We start from the raw sequence: 23275 nt of genomic DNA on the forward strand, positions 1-23275 counted from the left end.
AATTGTACTTTAATACAATTTATTTTATTTTATTTATTTAGCCAAATTGTACTTTAATACATATGAAAATTATTTGTTTTTTAATACCAAGAATGGTGCAAATAAATTCTATAATGATGAGAGTATAAGAAATCACTTAGTGGTACATCATGTTCATTGATGTCAGAGTTTATTGTAAAAATCATTACCTCACTTGTGGGTAGTTTTAAACTTCGCTGTTCAAAAACATAATGAGATTTCAGTGGATTTCCCAGCCCTATGTAGTTTTATTGGGAATCACACTTCAGGTTTAGTAACAGTCAAAACTTAAGTAACAGAAGAATAAATGACAGGGCAAACCTGCATACTAAGGTCTGTATTCTACCAGCTAGGTATTGTGATTCTTAATAGATTTATAAAATGCTCACTCAGATAACCCTTTTTAACCCAGAATGCACTAAATTTAAAATCTGTAACAAGTCAGCCTCAAGTTGAGCTGACATTTACCTTTTTATTCTCTGAATTTACAAAGGAAGATTTTACAGGGTATAAGATCGTAAAGGACGGTGTGTTCTACATACTCAAAAGGAAATTTTTTTTTGGCCACACCCATGGCATGTGGGATCTTAGTTCCCCAACCAGGGATAGAACCCGTGCCCCCCGCAGTGGAAGTGCAGAGTCCTAACCACTGGACCGCCAGGGAATTCCCTCAAAAGGAAATGTTTACAATAAATTTCTAGTACTATTTTTTGGAATGCATATGACATACTATTTCTTTTTAATAAATATACCTTTTATCTTATGACAAGGCAATGTAATATTAGAAAGCAAAACATGAGCAACCACTCAACAAAAAAGAGGGAGGGAGGAGTGGAATGGTTCTTATTAGTTATATCCTCAGCATTACCTCCCCATCCTTAACTAAATAGCAGCCATGAAGTTTGGGAGGCCTTTCCCTACCCCCAGCTCCAGGTATGGGTCCTGACTGGCCAATGACAATCAGCTCATGGCATTGCCTGGCACTGTGCTTAGTTCAAGGGCAGATAGGAGAATGAAGTTGGCCCCATCACAGTAAAAACCCAGGAGTACAACAGGCTGCATAATTTAAGCATACTCCGGATAAAATGAAAATGAGGGGTCCCTTGGTCAAACATTATTTTTATATTATTTTATTTATTTATCTCATTCATAACATTTATATTTCTATTATTGCTAATAATTTCAACAAGGTGACAGCATAACATTAAACAGAGTATGGAGTCCGTCTATGCTCAGGGCTCTGTGCAATGGCACAGGTCGGCATGCTTAGGAAGCCAGCTGATCATCAGAGAAGAGTCCTCCCTCCAGGAACCTCTACAGCTCTCCACATAGGGACATTTGAGCAGCAGGCCCAGGATCTCTCTATACCTTTTGGTAAGAATTAAAGGTGATCAGTTTACGAGTGTTGGGGCCTCTGATTCTGAGGACTTCTGTTTTTGTATATGACTTGAACATGTCAGAGGCAGAGATAAGCAAACACACAAGCAACCCTGGCTTTGTCCACACATTCAAGCACTGCATAAAAGGAGTGCCTCTTCCTGGGAAACCAGATGTGTCTGCACACTGCATTTCACCTCCAACTTGCAGAGTCACACATTTCTCCAGGGAAACTGCCCACACTCGCGACTGGTGAGGGGCCCATGCTCTGTCCTTCTAAGTAGCCGCTTCTCTCCCAAGGTTAGCAAGGACGGAAATCATGGTCTAGTGCCAGTGTTCCAACTACTGTGCTGAAATATTTGCTGCCTTATACCTGCTCCTAAATTACAGTGTACAGAGCAAGGCTAATCCATCACAAGTCGGTCATTTTGAGTCCTTGATACATAAAGAGTGTCTCAAAAAAAACATTAATGACTATATTATATCTTCACTATGGATCGATTAGGGGAATTTGGTCAGATTAAAGCTGAAGACATTTGTTGGGCATTAAAGATTTTCTTCTTTATCAAGAAGATATTAACAAGAAATTTTGGACTAGTTTCTTCCGAAGTGTTACCAACTATAGTAGATAATATCAATACATTGGTCAGATGATAAAAAATAGGACTGTGTGTGAAACCTGGCCTTGAAAAATATAAATTGTGAAACATCTCCACTCCCTGCCTTTTTCATGTTAGGATGGAAATGAAAATAACTGCAATAGAGGGCTCTGGGATAATTAAGCCAAAAAAGAGAAACATGGGAAGTTTAAACATGGAAATGAATGTACAGAGTTGGAATAGCAAAGAAGCAGAATCAAAAAGAGTAAGGCTGCCCCAGATTCAGATGGGGCAGATATAATGTGAACCTAGAGAGGTGGAGATCTGAAAGGTGAAATGGAAGGCAAGAAATACCTGACACAAGGGGGCAATATGTTGAATCAATTCTGTTTCTGGAGACACTATAATTTTTTCCTATAATTGAGAAGTTTTTTATTATGAATTTTAATAATAATGAATTAAATATTTAATATAGGGTTTAACATATTGGTCTATAAAGACTTTGCTTTCTCTAGGTGATTTTCCTAAAACCATGAAGTACAGTATTTTAATTACAAACTAGTTAGTATCAAAATTCCTTTGTGCAAACAATACAGAGAGCAGCCTAACTCTCGATTATCGGAGCAAGTTTAAACTCTACTACAAATGGCACTAGAAAAAAAACACCTTATAAAAGATCCTGAGAAAATTGATCATATGTTGATAAGGTGAAAGAGGGCACATGTGCATTCACTGTACTAGTCTCTCTACTTTTGTGTGTGATTAAAAATTTCTGTGTAAAATGATTTTTTTTAAAGAAAAGATTCTGAAATATTGTTAAGTAAGTAATCTGAAAGCCCACCCATTATAAACCTCCACAAATTTTTGGTAAAATAAAACAAATGTTTTTATGTAAACAGCTGAACTCTCCATAAAGAAAGGGAAATCTCAAGATTGCAGAAATGCAACAGTGAACTGAAAACAAGAGCAGTGAGTATGTGAGATGACGTCACAGGAATGAAGAGCACATGGGTGAACATTTCATGAGCAGATATTGTAATGGCCCTGTCTTGGAGGAAGTCATCAGTCTCAACAAAGAGATGAGGCTTTGAATCCATAGGAAGTACAAATAGGAACCGAGGCCCCACACACACACACACACACACAAAAAAAAAAGCAGGAACTCAACTAGCTCAGCCATATGATGAGGGAGCTTGTCTGACTCTGCCTAGACTCTGATTTGACAAAAATCTTTCTTTGGACGCTTCTTACTACAGCTCTGGTGCTCCCATGGGTTTGAATTTACAACTACAAATGTGATCCAAGAATCCCCCAAGCCAAAAGTTAACATAAAAATTGGCCCTGGGACAGTGATATCTTGGGGTGACTGGTCAAACCAAACACAAAATTGTTCTAAGTGACATGCCCTGAATCCAAAAAAGTTTATAATCTAAAGTCATAAAATAAACAGAAAACAATTCACTAGGGGAAGGAATAATAATAATCATTAGTCACAACCAGCAGCAATAATTGAAGTCTGAGAACTTCAAACAATTGAACAATCTGACAGAGGCTATAGAAACAAGTATGAATAAAATAACTAAAGACAAAAAGGTAGTAATTAAAACCATTTGAAAAAAATGACACACTATAAATAAAGAACTAGAAGATTCAAAAAGAAACCAAATAGAACCTCTAGAAATGAAAAATATGTATGAACATAATTTAATTAGCAATAATCATGCCTTGGATAAACCTCATTGGCTATGATACTGCCACTGCACAAAGCTGAACATTATAATTTAAAACTCAGTGAATAGATTAAAATAGAATATTAGATACTGCTGAAGAGAGAACTAGAGAATTAAAGAATAAATCTGAGAAAATACACCAGAATTCAGCACAGAGATTTATAGAGGATGGATGAGAATGTCCAACATAAGAGTAATTAGAGATCCAGAAAGAGAGAATAGAAAATCAGGAGTGAGGATATATTCATAGGATTAATAGCTGAGAACTCTCCCAAACTGAAGAAAGATCTGAATCCTCAGATTCAAGAAGCACACCTTCTAGACAAGATATATAAAAAGATATCTACAATAATAAATGCTGGAGAGAGTGTGGAGAAAGGGGAACCCTTCTATACTGTTGGTGAGAATGTAAATTGGTATAGCCACTATGGAGAACAGTATGGATGTTCCTTTAAAAACTAAAAATAGAGTTGCCGTATGATCCAGCAATCCCACTCCTGGGCATATATCCAGAGAAAACTCTAATTCAAAAAGGTACATGCACCCCAATGTTCATAGCAGCACCATTTACAATAGCCAAGACATGGACACAACCTAAGTGTTTATCAAAAGATGAACGGTACAAGAAGATGTGGTATACATATATACAATGGACTATTATTCAGCCACTGAAAAGGATGAAATAATGCCATTTGCAGCAACATAGATGGACCTAGAGATTATCATATTAAGTGAAGTAAGTCAGACACAGAAATCCAAACATCATATATCACTTCTATGTAGAATCTTTAAAAATTGATATAAATGAACTTATTTACAAAACAGAAATAGACTCACAGACATAGAAAACTTATGGCTACCAAAGGGGATAGCAGGGGTGGGAGGGAAAGAGATAAATTAAGAGTTTGAGATTAACATATACACACTACTATATATAAAACAGTTAAACAACAAGGACTACTGTATAGCACAGGGAACTATACTTAATAACTTATAATAACCTATAATGGAAAAGAATGTGAAAAAGAGTAAATATCATATGTGTGTGTGTATATATATATATATATATATAGAGAGAGAGAGAGAGAGAGAGAACTGAATCACTCTGCTGTACACCTGAAACTAACATGTTATAAATTAACTATACTTCAATTAAAAAAAAAGAAATCTACAATATATCCCTTACAGTGAAACCAGAAAGGCAAAAAATAATAATTTTTAAAGCATCCAAAGACAAAATCCAAGTTGTCTACAAGGAAACAAAAATTAAATTTGCATTAAAATTTCTGATAGCATCATGAGTACAGAAAAATGTGAAATAAATTCTTTAAGTGGATGAGTGAAAAAAGATTGTCAGTCTAGAATTCTGTACCTAGTTAAACAATAGTATTGAGGGTGAAATAAGGATAATTTTAGACAAATAAAAACTGGAATAGCCTCCACTGAAAGAACTTCCAAGGAGTATATTTAATTAAGGAGAGAATTTAACCCAGAAGGAAGAAGCAGGATGCAAGAAATTATGGTGATTATTATATTATGTATACTTGAAATCTTTCGTAATATTTGAAAAGAGTGTAACAGCCTTCTTTGTTTAAACACTTCATTAAATTGCCTCAAAATTTTGGATGTTGAGAACCACTGGCTACAGTATCTATTTATTCTTATAGAAACCAGAAACCTAGGGCTTACTGCCTCACTTCCTCAAAAACATAGAGAAAAATAAGAGTATCCTCCAAATTTTGAAATTTGAAAAAAGAAAGAAAGAAGCCCTACATCTTGGATGCACAAAGGAAATAAGAGAGAAAATGATATAATTTAAGTTAAATTGTATTATTGAATTATTCTGATTTCAGAATTTTAAACTATATATTTGTTGCCTACATATCCTATGTAAATCGTAATTAAGATTTTATATTATTATAAGATATGCAAAACTGCCTATGTAATTTAGTTGTGAAATGAAGTAAGCAGAAGTGGAAATTTATGTTAAAACAATTATAATGGTGATATCATTATTCAGTCTGTACATAGTACTGTTTAGAATCTTTAATAGCTATTTATATTATTACAAGGCCATAGGTGCTTGTGAAAGGTGAAAGATGTGGGAAATACAGAGTAGTGCAAAGAAGAATACAAAAAGTTACCTATAGTACTATGACTCAGAAATCACCACTGTAAACATTTGGATATATATCATTACTGAAGTCAAACGACCTAAACACAACTTCCAGCTTCCTTACTCACTGCCTTTACAGATGATACTTAAACTCTCTCAACATTAATTTCTTTACTGTACCATGGGGGTATTAACAGTATCTACTTAATGAGGTGTTCATGTAAGGTATATAGTACAATACTTGGCACACAATAAATTTGACTTATTTCACTAGGCTTTTTTTCTTTCATACTATATATCATATATACTTAACATAACATGAATATATTTAACATTACAATGCATTGTACATATTCAATGTACATATTATTTAGTAGCCTGCTTATTCACTCACTAATAGGTCTTGAATATTTCTACATATCAGTATGTATTCTGCCACAACATCATTTTTAATGGTTGTACATTTTTCCAACATACGATGGATTAAGAGGAAGAGGGGGAAGAAGAACAAAAGACTGATTAAAAACCCATAGGAAAGAGTGTCATGGGCTTATAAATACTACCAAATGTAAAACAGATAGCTAGTGGGAAGCAGCCGCATAGCACAGGGAGATCAGCTCGGTGCTTTGTGACCACCTAGAGGGGTGGGATAGGGAGGGTGGGAGGGAGACGCAAGAGGGAGGAGATATGGGGATATATGTATAGCTGATTCACTTTGTTATAAAGCAGAAACTAACACACCATTGTACAGCAATGATACTCCAATAAAGATTTTTTTTAAAAAAAAACAACCCATAGGAAAGAAATTATAACCCAGAAACAAAAAACACAAACCTTTAAAAATTTTATATATTATAAGAAAGCAACAAGAAAATGAGTTTAACCAAACAAGAACTCAAAGACAAAAGAAAAAAACATTGGAATAAAAGAAAATGAGGCTATAACACTAAAAATATTAACAGTAAAAATATTTAGAAATAATAAAAATTAAAGAAACTTAGGATAATCATTATGAGCACAATTAAGAAGATATATGTATAAGGAAGACAGCAAGTTAACAAAAAAATGTTCCTCTGAATCCAAGAACCCAAAAGTGGAAGAGAAAAATCTTGAAAGATGCTATAAATTTGTTTTCCTGAAATGAAGGAATAACTGAGTCTGCATATGAAAAGGGCAACCATATTTCATTATGACCTCAGAATGACAGACATCAAGATATAAACTATTTAAGTTAATAAGTTTAATAGAATTCTTCAAGAACTGGGCATCAAATGTGTTCCCTGCTCATGGGTTGTCACTTCTTCCAGGCTTTTTTGGTGAACAGAGGCAAACTGGTATGTATTTTTAGAGGAGGAAAAAATACTGAGTTTATACCGATATTACCAATTCAAAATTAAGATTATAGGGTTTTAATTTATTTGTTTTTATATTTGTACCTTTTTTCTCTTATGTTGAAAATGTTGGTTCCTGAAAACATGAATATAAATACTTATTTGCTTTCCCCTATAATGTGCAAACAATAGCTTCAAAATAACAACCCCAATATAATAATAAGTCTACTTAATGGAAGCTTGAAATTGATTAAAGATTTAAATGGAAGACCTGAAACCATAAAACCCCTAGAAGAAAACATAGGAAAAAAGCTCCTTGACACTGGTCTTAGCAAAGATTTTTTGAATAAAATGCCAAAAGTACAGGGAACAACAGCTAAACAAACAAGTGGAACTATATCAAACTAAAAAGCTTGAAAAGACAACTTATGGAATAGGAGAACATATCTGCAAATCATGTATCTGATAAGGGGTTAATAGTCAAAATATATAAGGAACTCACACAACTCAGCAGCAAAAAACCCTAAATAATCCAATTTTAAAATAGGCAGAGGATTTGAATAAACATTTTTCCAGAGAAGATATAAAAATGGACGACAGTATATTAAGGGCCAGGGCTTCAACATATGAATATTGGAGGGATACAAACATTCAGTTGATAATATTCTAACCCTGGCCCCCAAAATTCATTGTCCTTCTCACATGTAAAATATATTCACTCCATCCCAACAGCTCAGAAAGTCTTAAATCATTTCAGCATCAAAGTCTAAAGTCCAAAGTCTCATCTAAATGTCATCTAAACCGTATATGGCTGACACTCAAGGTATGGTTCATCCTGAGGCAAAATTCCCCTTCAGCTGTGAACCTGTGAAACAAGACAAATTATGTGATTCTAAAACAAAACGGGGGACAGGCATAGGAGAGACATTCCCATTCCAAAAGGGAGAAATAGCAAAGAAGGAAGGGGTGACAGGGCCCTACTTGAACACTGATGGTGCTAGATGTGTCCCCACATATTACCTGCCTTACTGCCTCTCGTGATTGGCTGGAAAATGACCACTTGGCCAACCCCCAAACTCTAGAATAAGCAAAGATTCTTGATTTAAGGCCTTCATTTCTCTCCCAAGGCAACCCTCCCATATTATTTTTTCTATTTTTTGTTGACTTTCAAGGACACATAATATGGTAACATAGTTACTGTGGCTTAATAGCCATCAGATCATCATAAATCAGTCTCCTGAAACGTATATCCTAAAGGCCTTTGTCCAGTGCACATCTGTAAACACAGAACCACAGCAGAAACAAACTCTCTGCCTTTGATTACTTAATAAACAATGGAAGAATTGGAAAGTAATTTCAAGGAGGGAATTGTAGAATTCCAGAACTCCCACTTCCTGAGGTGATAAAATTCTCATTAGTACCTATAAAAGCATGGTGGGCCTTCCCATAAAATTGAAAACAAAAGGCTCTGCTCAGCTTATCTAAGATAATTATATTATGAATAAGTTTTTAAATCTAAGAATTAAACTATAATCTGATTAAAAATGGAAACTCTAAGACAGACCTTTAAAATAAAACTTTTATAACTGTAAATAAAACTGTTTAGTTTTAGAAAACTGATGTTTAGAAAATGTTTAGAAAAATGTTTAGATGTTTAGAAAAATGATATATTTATTATAGACTAGAAATAGTATGAATTAGCAATCTTGTCTTTTAAAGAATTAAGAATTGAAATGAATCATGTTTCCTTCGGGCTCTGCACCTCTCTTACAGAATTTCTCAAGTCATAAATAACACATTCAGGTCTCAAGGCAGTTACTAGACAACTGACTACTTGAGGACAGGACTTCTAACTGACCCACCATTATAGTCTACAGAGCCAAACCCCAGAGCTTGGCACCCAATAAGTAGCTGCTTAGGAGCGAATGGTGCTTCTTAGAATATTAACCTAGCCTCTCAGAAACTGAGATGTCTCACAAAGCTTGGAAGAGTACATATATGTCAGAGTGAGTTTACACCAATTAATATAATCATAAACAAGTACTGTGAATCTAATCAATTCAAACACCACAGGTAGGTATTAGGTTAATGATGCAGAGCAGCAAAAAAGAAGAATAAAACAAGTTAACACTAAGAGACAAGGAATAGTTTGCATCAAATGTGAACTGTTGCAAAACTTTTGGCTTGGAAAAGTCATTACCATACTCATTCCAACTACAAGTAAGTGAAAAGGCATATTCTTCAAAGACACAAGTAACAGCAACAGATTCCCGCTGATGGGTTTCTTGCTCTCAGCACAAAATTGTACAAAGAACAAAAGCCTGCGATAGCAAATTGAAAGATTCAGGCAAAAGAATATATACAGTGCCGGTTTTCTTTCAGAACCACAGAGTAGAGTAAATTACACATTTTAAAAAAACTTTTATGTGAGAATCTGGCTTTTAAAAGATCATTTTAGGAGCTTCCCTGGTGGGGCAGTGGTTAAGAATCCACCTGCCAACGCAGGGGACAGGGTTCGAGCCCTGGTCCAGGAAGATCCCACATGCCGCGGAGCAGCAAAGCCCATGCGTCATAACTACTGAGCCTGCGCTCTAGGGCCCATGAGCCACAACTACTGAAGCCCACACGTCTAGAGCCCATGCTCCGCAACAAGAGAGGCCACCAAATGAGGAGCCTGCGCACTGTGACGAAGAGTGGCCCCTGCTTGCCACAACTAGAGAAAAGCCTGCGCAGAGCAACAAAGACCCAACGCAGCAAAAAATAAAAATAATTTGTTTTAAAAAAGATCATTTTTGTCCTTGAATTTGATCAGGACTGTTTCTGCAATGCTATTATCTGCTACCGTTTTTTTTTTTCTTTTTTTTCTGTACATGGATCAAGTGTATGGGGCTGTTCTTCCTCAAGAGGAACCTGTGATAATGAATCTGGAGAAGAAAGTTTTGAGCCAAAAACCTTTTTGATGTGACAATTTAACTCTGACTCTTGTTTGCTATAATAATGTATTATAGGCACATTACCTTTGGGGGAAGATGTCACCTGGGGGGTACTGCGGGATTCATTTTGGAGAAGGGGTCTGGAAGTCTTGCCCAAAAATCTTTGCAATGGGAGGAATGGGACTGAAGCTAAAGGAGAGCAAACCAGGTACTGCTCCATTATCCCTTTCAAAAGCCTAGCTCTGCAAATGATTGAGTTCACTCTCTCTGGGAGGAACCCAATACATCCCAGGGACAGAGTCATCTACAGATGCAATGAGGAAGAAGAAAAGGAGAGTGGGGAGAAAAAAAGAGAGACTCCATACCTACATTCAAATTTCCTTTCTCCCTCTCCCAAGAATTATGCAGATCCTTATTAGAATGCTACCATGCCAACCAGATAAGAAGGCAACAATTATTTAAATGCTTCACTTGTTCTTGCTTAGATATTGATATTAGCCAGAGCTCACGTCTGAATCTCATAACTGTTCTTTAAGCCGAAAGAATATGATTTAGCATATAGAGAGGGCAACCAACTATACTTGAACCTTGGAGTCTAACACTGGTGGCCAGCAGAGCACATAAGGGATGGTGTCCAGGGTCATGACTACAGTAAATTTTGGAGTAGCAAATTCCTAATGAAGTAGTTTAGGCAGTCCTCAGACTCTCCCAGTTACCAAAAAGAAAACAAAAGAAAAAAAAAAACCCACCCATTTCCTCTAAAGCATGTGTCCTTAATTATAATCCAAAGACCTCAATGGGCTTATACATAAAATTTTTGCTGTCAATCCCACTCCTGGGCATATATCCAGAAAAGATGAACACTCTAATTCAAAAAGATATATGCACCCCAATATTCATAGCAGCATTATCTACAATAGCCAAGATATGGAAGCAACCTGTGTCCATTTACAGATGAGTGAATAAAGAAGATGTGGTGTATATATATATGTGTATATATACATATCTATAAGTATATATGTATATACATATACATACAATGGAATATTACTCAGACATGAAAAAGAATGAAATAATGTCATTTGCAGCAACATGGATGGACCTAGAGATTATCATACTAAGTGAAGTAAGTCAGAGAAAGACAACCGTATATGATATCACTTATATCTGGAATCTAAAAAATAGTACAAATGAACTTAATTACAAAACAGACTCACAGACATAGAAAAGAAGCTTATGGTTACCAAAGGAGAAGAGGTGGGGGGGGATAAATTGGGAGTATAGGATTAACAGATGCACACTACCATACATAAAATAGATAAACAACAAGAATTTACTGTATAGCACAAGGAACTATATTCAATATCTTATAATAAATTATAGTGGAAAAGAATTAAAAATAATATATATATGCATATATATATATGTATATATAACCAAATCACTTTGCTGTATACCTGAAACTAACACAATATTGTAAATCAACTATACTTCAATTAAAAGAAAATTGCTGGGTTTCCCTGGTGGCGCAGCGGTTGAGAGTCCGCCTGCCGATGCAGGGGACGCGGGTTTGTGCCCCGGTCCGGGAAGATCCTACATGCCGCGGAGCGGCTGGGCCCGTGAGCCATGGCCGCTGAGCCTGTGCGTCCGGAGCCTGTGCTCCGCAATGGGAGACACCACAACAGTGAGAGGCCCGCGTACAGCAAAAAAAAAAAAAAAAAAAAAAAGAAAATTGCTGTCTATGAAGAAATTAGATTGGATGGGAGAAAAATAGCATCTCTATTTCCATTAACCTCCAGTTGAAATTTAGCATACTTAAATGCTTATCAATGTAGGCAACAATCAGAAAAACTATTTAGAAATCATAGCTATTTTCATATCAACAGAGTTATTACAGACATTTCAAAATATTATGTATGCTCATCCATATTATAAAATTACAAGTATTGACCTAGGCTGATATCATTATTTAATATGTTAATAAATAAATACATGTATTACTATATCATGAATTTATATTTCCAATATTTTGATAACTAGATTTTAATAAAATTGCCTTTCTTTTTGATTCTGTGCAATGTGTTTTAAGCACCAAAACGTTATTCTGAGAAGGCACCTATAAGCTTTACCAGTTTGTCAAAGCAGTACTTGGCACAAAAAAGCTAAGAAGCTCTGCTATAGAGCATCACTGTTTTTCCTGAGGATGTGACAAAAACAGCTAGAACTCAGGTACCCTAAAGCAGTATTTCACAAGTTGAAGAATCAATCGTACAGGCTTTTTCACAGGAAGAAATTATGCAGGTATACATAAAATTAAACACAAACCCCTTTATACCTATAGGTCTAACACACAATGAAATCAATATGTATAAATTAAACATAAATGAAACTACAAAACTAATAAGATTTAAATTAATTACATTAATGAATTAATATTAACAGTGTTCTGCTAAGACACCATGAATATGGTGCTAACTCCTGAAGCACAAGTTCTCCTGTATTTAGGAAGCTTATGCTACCATGTATCCCCGCTGAGTAAGTCTGTTTTTCTCTATTTTAACTGCCACAAAGGCGTCCTTTGTACAACATGCCAGTACATACTTTAGTTCTGCAATTGAGAAGACTACCAAATCTGCCTCTGTTCCTTTCTCGATGGCTAGCAAATGTCTAAGAAATACAGCTTAGCAGCAACTTTATCGAAAATAGAAACACAAATACAGTCACCAAAATTTTATCTCAGTACTTGTTATAAGATGGTTATCCAGGTTATCAAGAGTAGGTGTGCATTAGTTTTTATTACCATTGAAATGAAAGCATACATTTAAGAAGTTCTTATAAAGAATTCTTGGGTGTCCCAGAAAAAATCTGAGGTCCCTCAGCCCCCAGATGAAGAAATACTGTCCAAAAAACAACAGAGGAATGATGTCATTCACACATATAAGCACAGATTCCCCCTCCAAACCGCACAATAATCTGCAGTCAGTAATGTAGAGAGGTGGGTACATGAATCTGAGAACAGCATAACTGACTTAAGAAGAATATAATTAAGACATCCAGGATTCCACTCTGGACAGGATTAGAAAATGTCAGGGAAAAAGGAGAAGGGACTTTATCTGATTTCAGATGTCTAATTAGAGCCCCTCTCCCCATATTCCATCCTTGGATAGTTTCCTGATAAATAGTAACCCAAGTAAAACTTCAGGACTTGCTCTGATCCTCTTAGCTTCGTATTCTCACAGAACTCACTTACAAGCTAATAGAAATACTGTGTTAAAAGCAGAAAACTAGGAAGAAAGAATAATCTTAAGGTTTCTGATTGGTATACAAGCTTTCTACATGCAGCAAATTCGGAGTATGTGTTCAGGGCATTTTGGTTCCGAGTTATCAGTGCTAATAAATCACTGCTATTTAGACAGTTTCACTGTCAATCCAAGTCATTTTATCTTCAGGGACTGTATAATTCATTGAGGAAAAAAAATACATACAAGGTGAAGAATTGTTAGAAGAGTGGTTGAAATAAATTATGGTATAATGAGAGTATGGAAGGCTATTTAATCACTGTAATAATGAATTAGAGCTAAATCATTGTCTTAGAGATATTTACATGAAGTGTCCTTGAGTGAGAAAAACATTATGTAGAAAACTGTACGTAATAAATGTGATCTCATTTTTTGAAAAACAAAAACACCTCTATGTGTATGTCATTCTGTATACAAGTTTGTGTACATGTTTATATATAATTTATGAGCATGGAGAAAACTGTAAAATCATACACACCAGGTTGTTAAGATGGGCTAACTGTGGGCAGAAATAAGGTAATATGATGCAAAAGGAAGAAGAATTGAAGTGATTTATGCAAAAAAAAAGGAGATAAAGTCTTCCGTTTTAAAATAATATATATAATATGATCATATTTATTCATTACAGAAAGAAGAAAAACCAATTCCCAATGTTGGAGGAAATGAAAAAGAAGCAGTAGAGTAGATAAGGAAGGTAAAACTGATCGAGGGGTAGGAAATACTTCCAGAATGGCACAGTAAGACCCTCCAAAACTCTGTTCCTCCAAAGAAATAGTAAAAACACTGGGAAAAAAATATCAAAATCAGATTTTTCAGAACTTTGGAATTTAACCAAAGGCTTGCAGCAGAGGAACATTTGTTCAAGAAAAATGGCTGAATCACAGTGAGAACTATGAGCTTTGTAGTGTTTTTTGTTTTCATTTTTGTTTTTTATTGGCTGCGTTGGGTCTTCGTTGCTGCGCGCGGGCTTTCTCTAGTTGTGGTGAGCGGGGGCTACTCTTCGTTGCAGTGCGCGGGCTTCTCATTGCTGTGGCTTCTCTTGTTGCGGAGCACAGGCTCTAGGCACGCAGGCTTCAGTAGCTGTGGCACACGGGCTCAGCAGCTGTGGCTCGCGGGCTCTAGAGCGAAGGCTCAGTAGTTGTGGCGCACGGGGCTTAGCTGCTCCACAGCATGTGGGATCTTCCTGGACCAGGGATAGAACCCGTGTTCCCTGCATTGGCAGGCAGATTCTTAACCACTGCGCCAGCAGGGAAGTCCCACTTTGTAACATTTTAACTTGCCATATTCCCATCACCCTCTCCTCAGTTCTACAGGAGCCTTGAAAACCAATGAGCTTGCAACCATGGTATCTATAAAAACCAGCAACCTAGGGGGAAGAATGGGTCTGAAGCTCCCCAAAAAGCCACCCCCAGAGAATTATCACCATTCAACTTGTCTAGAAGCTCCCCGGAAAGGATCCATTCTCAGTACTTGTCTTTACTTGATCTCAGAGCTTTCTCTTTGCAAAAAGTTCCATCCCCAGGGTACGTGTGGAAAACAATCTGTGGCAATTGTTTAACATCACAGTTACCTGAGGCAAGGATACCTGTTGTAAATAAGAGGCTGACCAAAACACTTAAAAGGAAGAACTAGGGAATGAGATGTCTGAAGAGGCCTTTGAAAAGCTCTGACATATTCCCTGGGATACTAGAAGGCCAGGGCTGTGCCTATATCCAAGAAAAATATGAAAAGCCAGTCACAAAAGCCACACATTTATTGTATGATGCCCTTTATATGAAATGTTCAGAACAGGCAAATCTATAGAGACTGAAAGTAGATTAGTTTTGGACACAGGCTGAGGGAGAGGGGAAATGAGGAATAATGGATACAGCATTTCTTTTTGCAGTGATGAAAATGTTCTAAAATTAGATAGTGGTGATAGTTGCACAACTCTGAATACATTTTAAAAATACTGAATTATATGTATTAGAGGTCAAATTTAATGGTATGTGGATTATACCTCAAAAAGCTTTCTGTAAGTGAATGAGAGGTATGATGTGTTTTCATCTGATATAGAAGGTTTAGGAGCTGGTCATCAAAGAGCACAATGAGAGAACAAAACACTTTATGCTTTCAGCACATTAGCCCACTCTCATCATGTCACTTTAATTCCTGATTAGAGTTTCTAGGCTATTTTATTTTGTGCCATATTATTTTTAACCCAAAAGCTCTTGGTTGGTCAAAGAGTTTTTCCCTCTCCTTAAAATTCAATTTATGCTTAAATATTTATAAAATATATAAGAAGAAAAGATGAAAATAAAAATCTAAACACAGAATGCAACCTAGGAAAATCCCTTGCTGAGATACAGCATGAAAGCTAGCTATGGGCCTTTTTCCTTTCCATATTACAACTGGTTTTCAAAATGTAACTAATGAAACTCCAGATGTAACAGATGTCACATAAAGCCTATTTCACATTTACAAAGCTCTGCCACACAGTGTAACCTAGGAGGCATCTGGCTAAAACTTTACAAACTGCAGTATTCTGTGCTTTGGCATGATATTAAGGACCTCCAAAAGGAAGCGTCTTAAGGAAAGGCTATTTCCTGGTACTTTTTGCCAGGAGTTCTCCCCTTCGTTTTCTACCCAGGATATTGAGAAGGACAGAATGTCTCGCCACTGTAGTTTTGGACTAGAGTGGACTCAAAAAGCTTTTACATATGCCAGAAATTTAGAATGACACTTTAATTAGAGAATAATATTTTTTTAAAAAAGGAATAAAAGTAAATTCTCTGCTAGGTGTTAGTAGAGAAATAAGCATTAAATTATACTTTAAGTAAAATTGGTTAAATAAATATCAAGTGAGAAGTGTGATTTGGCATCACCAATAAAAAAGAGGTCAGATATTAAATTTTTGAAATGACTGTAGTTCATTTATTTATTCATTCAACAAATATTTTGTTGAGCACTGGCTATAAAGCAGTAAACAAAATACATTACTCTCCTGGAGCTTAAAATTTGCTCAGAAATGCTCCTGCTACTGAAAAGAAAGCAATGAAATTAAATAAGGAAGCATGAAATACTTGAAAGAACGCTGGTCTAGGAGTCCCAAGACCTGAATCCCAATTCCATGGCTACCAATTAGTAAATAAGTGACACCGGATACATCAACTTAATTTCCCTAAGCCTCAATTTCATACCTTGAAAAATGGTCTGTCCTGCATACCTTGTCAGCTAATTATAAGGGCCACAGAGAGATAAACAACAAGGTCTTACTGTGTAGCACAGGGAACTATATTCAATATCCTGTGATAAACCATAATGGAAAAGAATATGAAAAAGAATATATATATATATGTATAACTGAATCACTTTGCTGTACGGAAGAAATTAACACTGCACTGTAAATCAACTATACTTCAATAAAATTAAAAAAATAATAATAAGGACCACAAAGAAAATATTCAAACTTGCCCTGAAAACTATCAAAAGCTCTATACTCACAGACTAGCAGTATTACTGAAGTGTATGGAAAACTATCAAATCCCTAACAATAAATAATTTTAGTTATTATAGACAGTCTATTGAGGGTCTATGTGGTGAGACAGTAAAGCCCAAGGCTAACTGTCAAGTACATTAACAAGACAGAATGACACATTTTCAAAGGTTTTGACCTTTCTACATTTAATCATTCTAATTTCACCTGGGTTTCCTTTACATGTCAAATTACGTTCATATTCTCAAGCAATGTTCCACCCATAGGAAGAGAAAATGAGTCAAACAGACTCCCATCAAACTTCCAAACTGAGCAGCAAGGACCATATGTTTCTTTACTCTTCAGGGTATGTGTTCGTCACCTCTATTTGAATCTTAACAAATGACAGAACTTTCAAAATAGAGACAAATCCACCTTGTAAAAGAAAATAACAATTGCTATAATTGCAACCACATTAATTGGACTGAGTTTTTGCTTAAATTACTTCTGCCCTTTTGTTGAAAAACACTGCCCTAAGAATAATGAAGTGCTTGTTATAAAGCAGAAACTAACACACCATTGTAAAGCAATTATACTCCAATAAAGATGTAAAAAAAAAAAAGAATAATGAAGTGCTTAAGACATGACTGAAATATTAAAAATTTCAAAATTAAACTCTTGAGGAAAACAAATTTTACTTAGCATAATTTGGGTTTGTAGTATTACCGTCAGGTAATGAATATGAATCCGTATAAATCGCTGGTGAACTCTTAAGCATAAGAAACAGTTAATATCTATCAGTACTCCATGAAACAACGGAAGCCAAACATTCTGACTCTTTGGGGCTAGAGAGAGAGAATAATCCTGCGTTTCTTCAGATACTAGCAAACATACTATGATAGCTTAAGAGTCAGCTTAATCCTTCCCTTCCTGGCTCAGAATGAAAATAAATATTCTGTCCTAGACCTAAGATGTGATTTCCCTTTGGAGGTTTTCAGGAAGGAGGGAGCAACAAACAAGAAAGTGATCAGGGATGAATGGGTTTTGGGTAATTTTCAATCACATAACCTTGTTTTAGGAAGTAGAAAGTAAGACTCAAGACAACTGCAGAGAAAGCTCTTAACAGTGACTGTGCTCTGATTATGATTTATCAGCACTGACTAGGTAACTTTCCACACTAATCCACTCCCACTAGCATTCTGGAAGGTTAGTAACTTTACTAAAAAAATTGGAGGGGTATTGAGGAATAGAGCCACATTCCGGAGCATATCATCTGTTGCCATCTAACTGGACCCATCTCCATCCTTTCTGTCTTCTCTCTCTCTCTCTGCAAGCACTTTTTCTGGAATAACTGACAAATATCTCCATGTGTCCTCAAAAAGAAGTTTTGGCCATGCCATTTATCTCAAGGTGTGATTGTCAGTCACCAACAAGTAAAATAAATTGCATAGCCAATAAAACCAGGAAATGAGAAAGAACACACAGACACCTCGAAAGCAAATGAAGGGATAGCTCCTGTCAAATCCCTTGGCATTCGATTATTGAACTGCGTGCCTGGTCTTCTCACTTCTCGCTGTAAGCATCTCACTGCAAACATTTTCACCACATAACTAATTGACTGTAAGGCAATTTTGCAATGAAAGTAAACCACCTGGTTGACAGTTTGGTTTCAACGGGTTGAAATGTGTTATCATTTCTTCCGGTTAGAGACGTTATTGATGGCTTTATTGAGCTGACAGAAGACGATTTGCTTTCTTATCTTGAAACACTGCACTGGAGGAGAAAGAGGCTGAGGGCCCCAGAGGTGCAGAGCTGAACCTACATTTCCCATAGAACTTTGGAAAGTCTATCAACGGACATGTGACAGTATGCGAGGAACAAACACCAGTGGAGAAGGCTTTCACAGCGCAATACAGAACTCAGTTACAAATATGCATCCTAGTATTTGGAAACTGATACCTCTCTTAACAAAGGAACAAATTTTAGCAAAAAAGATAGAGTGCAATGCTGAACGAGGAGACAAATCAACAAGCAAAAAAAAAGTGTATAAAAATACTATAAACAGAAGACTTGGAAGACAAGGTACAACTCACAAAATAAACTCAATTATTTGTGCAGTGTCACCATGAATCTACACACATTTTAAACATATTCAAAAATTTTGTATTTAGCAATGTCTTTTTAATTGTTATTCATTTCTCACATTTCATTATGTCTTTTTAAATGTCCCTCTTTCATTTTATATCTTTCATGGTAAAATTGCCTTACAACCAATTAATTATGAGGCAGAAATGCTTACAGCAAAGATGTCTAAGGCAAAGATGCTTACAGCGAAATTACCTCGAAGAACCACAGAATTAGGATACCTGTCACAAGGCACCAATAACAAAATAAGTAACTTAGTTTACTTATTAATTTAACCATCTCAAAATAAGTAACTTAAAACTTAAAAAACAGAACCACCGTAAAATCAACACTGTCATACTGGGGCAAGCAGCATAAATTTTTATGTCTCAGAAACACTGAATAGCATTGGTACCTTTTTATTTCTTACTCCAGTCCCTATCTGGATGGCTGAGCTGAGGGCATTTCATGTTTAGTAACAGGGCACATGCTTGCTAGATAAGGGAGCAGAGCTTTTCCTGTGTGACCAGTAAGTGACTGTGATTAAGAGCATCAGCACACTTAAAAATCTACCTGTGGGTTCCACAGACATTAAAGGGCCCAGCTATTTAGTACCTTCAGACTTACTTGTGCTCCTGTGATTTTGGTCCCCTGGGAGAGAAGCCTCCATAGTCCAGGCTGGAATGTGTTGGGTGGGATTGGCAGTAGATGTCCCGGTGCTCTCGTTATGAGTTGTACTTGGAAGAATAACATCATACACATGGACTTCACCATCAGTGACCAAAGGTTCACTCCCGTTTGATTTAAAATAGGCTTTTTTTAATGTTCCTGAAAGACCAAACAAAGATATTTTAAAACATTACTAGAAGTATTTATTTTACTTTATTTTATTTTAATTTTACTTTTTTTTTTAATTAATAAATTTATTTATTTATTTTTGGCTGAGTTGGGTCTTCGTTTCTGTGTGAGGGCTTTCTCTGAGGCAAGCGGGGTCCACTCTTCATCGCGGTGTGCGGGCCTCTCTTGTTGCGGAGCACAGGCTCCAGACGTGCAGGCTCTGTAGTTGTGGCTCGCGGGCTCTAGAGCACAGGCTCAGTAGTTGTGGCTCACGGGCCCAGTTGCTCCGTGGCATGTGGGATCTTCCCGGACCAGGGCTCGAACCCGTGCCCCCTGCATTGGCAGGCGGATTCTCAACCACTGCACCACCAGTGAAGCCCCTTATTTTATTTTTATTTATTATTTTTGGCTGCACTGCATGGCTTGCAGGATCTTAGTTTCCCCAACCAGGGATCAAACCCGTAACCCCTGTAGTGAGGGTGCAGAGTCCTAACCACTGGACTGCTAGAGAATTGTCTAGAAATATTTATTTTAAAAAACGTATTAGGGAAACTCTAGAGCTGCTTTCCCAGGCAAACGCGAAGAGAAAATGATGGCCAGCAAGACCACCCACTTCTCGAGACAACCAGTAGTTTCTCTTCTGTCGTAGATCACATAACCCTGTGAGGTAGCTATTGCTTCTCAGGAGCTAAAGGTTTAGAAATTGAGTCTCCCATCCAGGTTTCCTCGTGCCCAAAGAATTTAGGGCAATTCTACCTCACCTGGGACTCACCACAAATAAAATGCGGCAAATCTTACAGTGTTTCCTTCCTGCTTTCTCAGTGTCTCAATTTCACACATCATTTTAGGCTCCTCAGTACCCAGGACACAAGCTCTCCCTATCTTTCTACCTTCCACAAAGGACAACAGTGCCAGCTTACCTGCGGCCCTTCTATTTCTCCACACTTGGCACTAAATTTCAGTGAACGACACACAACAGATAATAAAAATAATAGGGCTCAAATATTTCCCAACACTCGTAGAAACCCCCCCCCAAAAAGTAAAACTCCAATTCCAGCAAAACTAAAAGAAGAAACTATATTATCTTCATCTTCGACCAGAAGCTATAAATTTGATTATAAGAAATAGGCATTAAACTAAGACTATCAACTGGTCACTTTCTCAAGGTATTTATTCATGGACAAAATAAAGAGTCCAACCTAAGACTATTGGGAATCCCCTAGCTTTAGCTTTAGGCAGAAAATCTGAAAACTTTGAAAGAGATTATGTATTTTTAACTCAGTCAAAATAGACAACAGAGTGTTTCCAGAATATAGCACTCTGGTTGAGTATGCCACTAAAATAAATGAATGTGATATTGACCCATTATAGAAATACCCAAGGGAGACTTTTTTTTCCTAAAAGCATTTACAGTGAATGCTCTACTTGGCTCTCACTTTTCCAAACAGCCCATGGACCATTAAAAAAAAAAAAAGAAATATAAATAAAATGTTTAATATCAGTCTACAGAAAAAATTTCTCTCCATGTGCTTGACACTTGGAAAACATTAACTACAGATCAAAATAGAAAAGCAGCTGTTTTCTAGCTAACTAAGGTCAACAGGATTCTAAGTAAAAAGGTGGAGTGTAAAAGTTAAATCATGACCACGTGGTGCAGGTAACACACTCCCCAAACTGTGCGATTATGAATAAATATTAAATGCAGTAGGTGAAATGAAAGATTTCATTTAATTGTTTATGATTTTCAAAATGATTTAGAATTGATCCTAGATCAAGATAAATGTATGCGATAGATTTGTTCTCTATATAATGTGTCTTTTATTCATACAGAAAAATTTACTAATTAGATATAATTTTATTTTTCACTTATTAGTTGCTCTCTTCTTTGCTAATTTTGGCATAGAGATTTTGCACATAACGTGTTATTTCCACTAACATGGCTATAATGAATGTATAAGACCCATAAAATCAATTGACTTATCACACTGACCCTATAAGTCAGCATCCAGCTCTATCAACACACTTTGAGCAAATGCCAACTCCTCAGTTATATCCCTGTGTAATTCACTTAAAGGGAGTTCCTTATCGTATGAAATATTTCAGCAGTTGTTCTTAACATTTTGTTTGTAATGACTAGCCTTATTAATAATCTTTCCTTTAACTTTTTCACCTAACCATAGGGGTGAAAGTGCTAATAATATTTGTTTACTCTAAAATATTCTTTAAACACCAACTTTTTCAGGAAACACTGCCTTGAAAAACAACGTCCTTAAAAAAAAAAAGCAGTTTCCTTGCTCTTAAACTCTCCATATCAAAGCAAGTTGGCAGAATAGAAAGATGACACATGATATACGGTAGTTGCTGCAGCTAATGTCCCTAAACTATATTTTTGAGAGAATGACAAAGACGACAAGCCTAAAGGACCTGTCTTTAAAAGCCTAAACTGACTAGACCATTTGTTTTCAAGTATCTCTGGAAACTAACCAACTCTCAGCTCACAGTTGGTCCTCTATTACGCATTCTTTAAAAGCACAAAAGACAGAATTCAGTAAGACTAAATACTGTTAAGCTACATCACGATGAGCTACAAAAATGCTGAGAGATATCAGCCCAAAGTAGAGTGTTCATTCTTTCAGTGTTGCCCCATCCTTTTCCACATTCCTATTTTGACAGTGCTGTGGTTAAAAGTACAGCCTCTACAGCCTGACCACCTGGGTTTAAATCCCATCACTACTTACTAGCCCTGAAACTTTGGGCAAACTCTCAACTGCCATAAAATAAGGAAAATCAAAGTACCTCCCCTTATTGGGCCGGCCATTAGGATCAAATTAGTCAATACATACATAAACACTTGGAACAGTTCCTGGCATACAGTAAGTTCTCAATAACTGTTAGTCATCACTACGCAGTAATAGTAATGAAAGTAAAATTGTCTTCCTTAGGGCTACTAAGGTACTTTTATATTTTATTTTTATTTTCGGCTGCACTGGGTCTTCGTTGCTGCGCATGGGCTTTCTCTAGTTGCGGTAAGCGGGAAGCTACTCTTTGTTTCAACGCGCGGGCTTCTCACTACGGGGGCTTCTCTTGTTGCGGAGCACAGGCTCTAGAGCGCAGGCTCAGTAGTTGTGGTACACAGGCTTATTTGTTCCGCAGCATGCGGGATCTTCCCGGACCAGGGCTCGAACCCGTATCCTCTGCATCGGCAGGCAGATTCTTAACCACTGCGCCACCAGGGAAGTCCTAAGGTACTTTTAAATAAATGCCAATTTCCTTTTCCTCTAAGTGCATCCCAGCATAATAAAATGGCTAAGGTAATTTTCAAAAGTGAATCATTTAACCCACTTTTGGAGTAAAATAACTGTGACTCTTTCATGCTAAGTTATTAATAGAAGGCCACATTACCTCAAGGCTGTATGGCTCAAAAGTGTTTCAGCTATAACACAGCTCTATTTAACAA

General features: G+C 36.5%; 1 protein-coding gene and 1 pseudogene across 4 annotated transcripts in view; both read right to left on the reverse strand.

Annotated features, from left to right (window-relative positions):
- CORIN (corin, serine peptidase) overlaps window positions 1–23275 on the reverse strand; it is a 254774-nt gene that overhangs the window by 185728 nt on the left and 45771 nt on the right. For all 4 annotated transcript variants that reach the window (XM_030880459.2, XM_060299302.1, XM_060299301.1 and 1 more), the window contains one exon: window positions 19609–19809. In XM_030880459.2, the coding sequence (XP_030736319.2) occupies window positions 19609–19809 (201 nt within the window). The remainder of the gene's footprint in view (window positions 1–19608; window positions 19810–23275) is intronic.
- Window positions 3654–3763, reverse strand: LOC115865755 (U4 spliceosomal RNA; annotated as a pseudogene).

The sequence above is a fragment of the Globicephala melas genome, chromosome 5, assembly GCF_963455315.2.
Source record: "Globicephala melas chromosome 5, mGloMel1.2, whole genome shotgun sequence".
NCBI lineage: Eukaryota > Metazoa > Chordata > Mammalia > Artiodactyla > Delphinidae > Globicephala > Globicephala melas.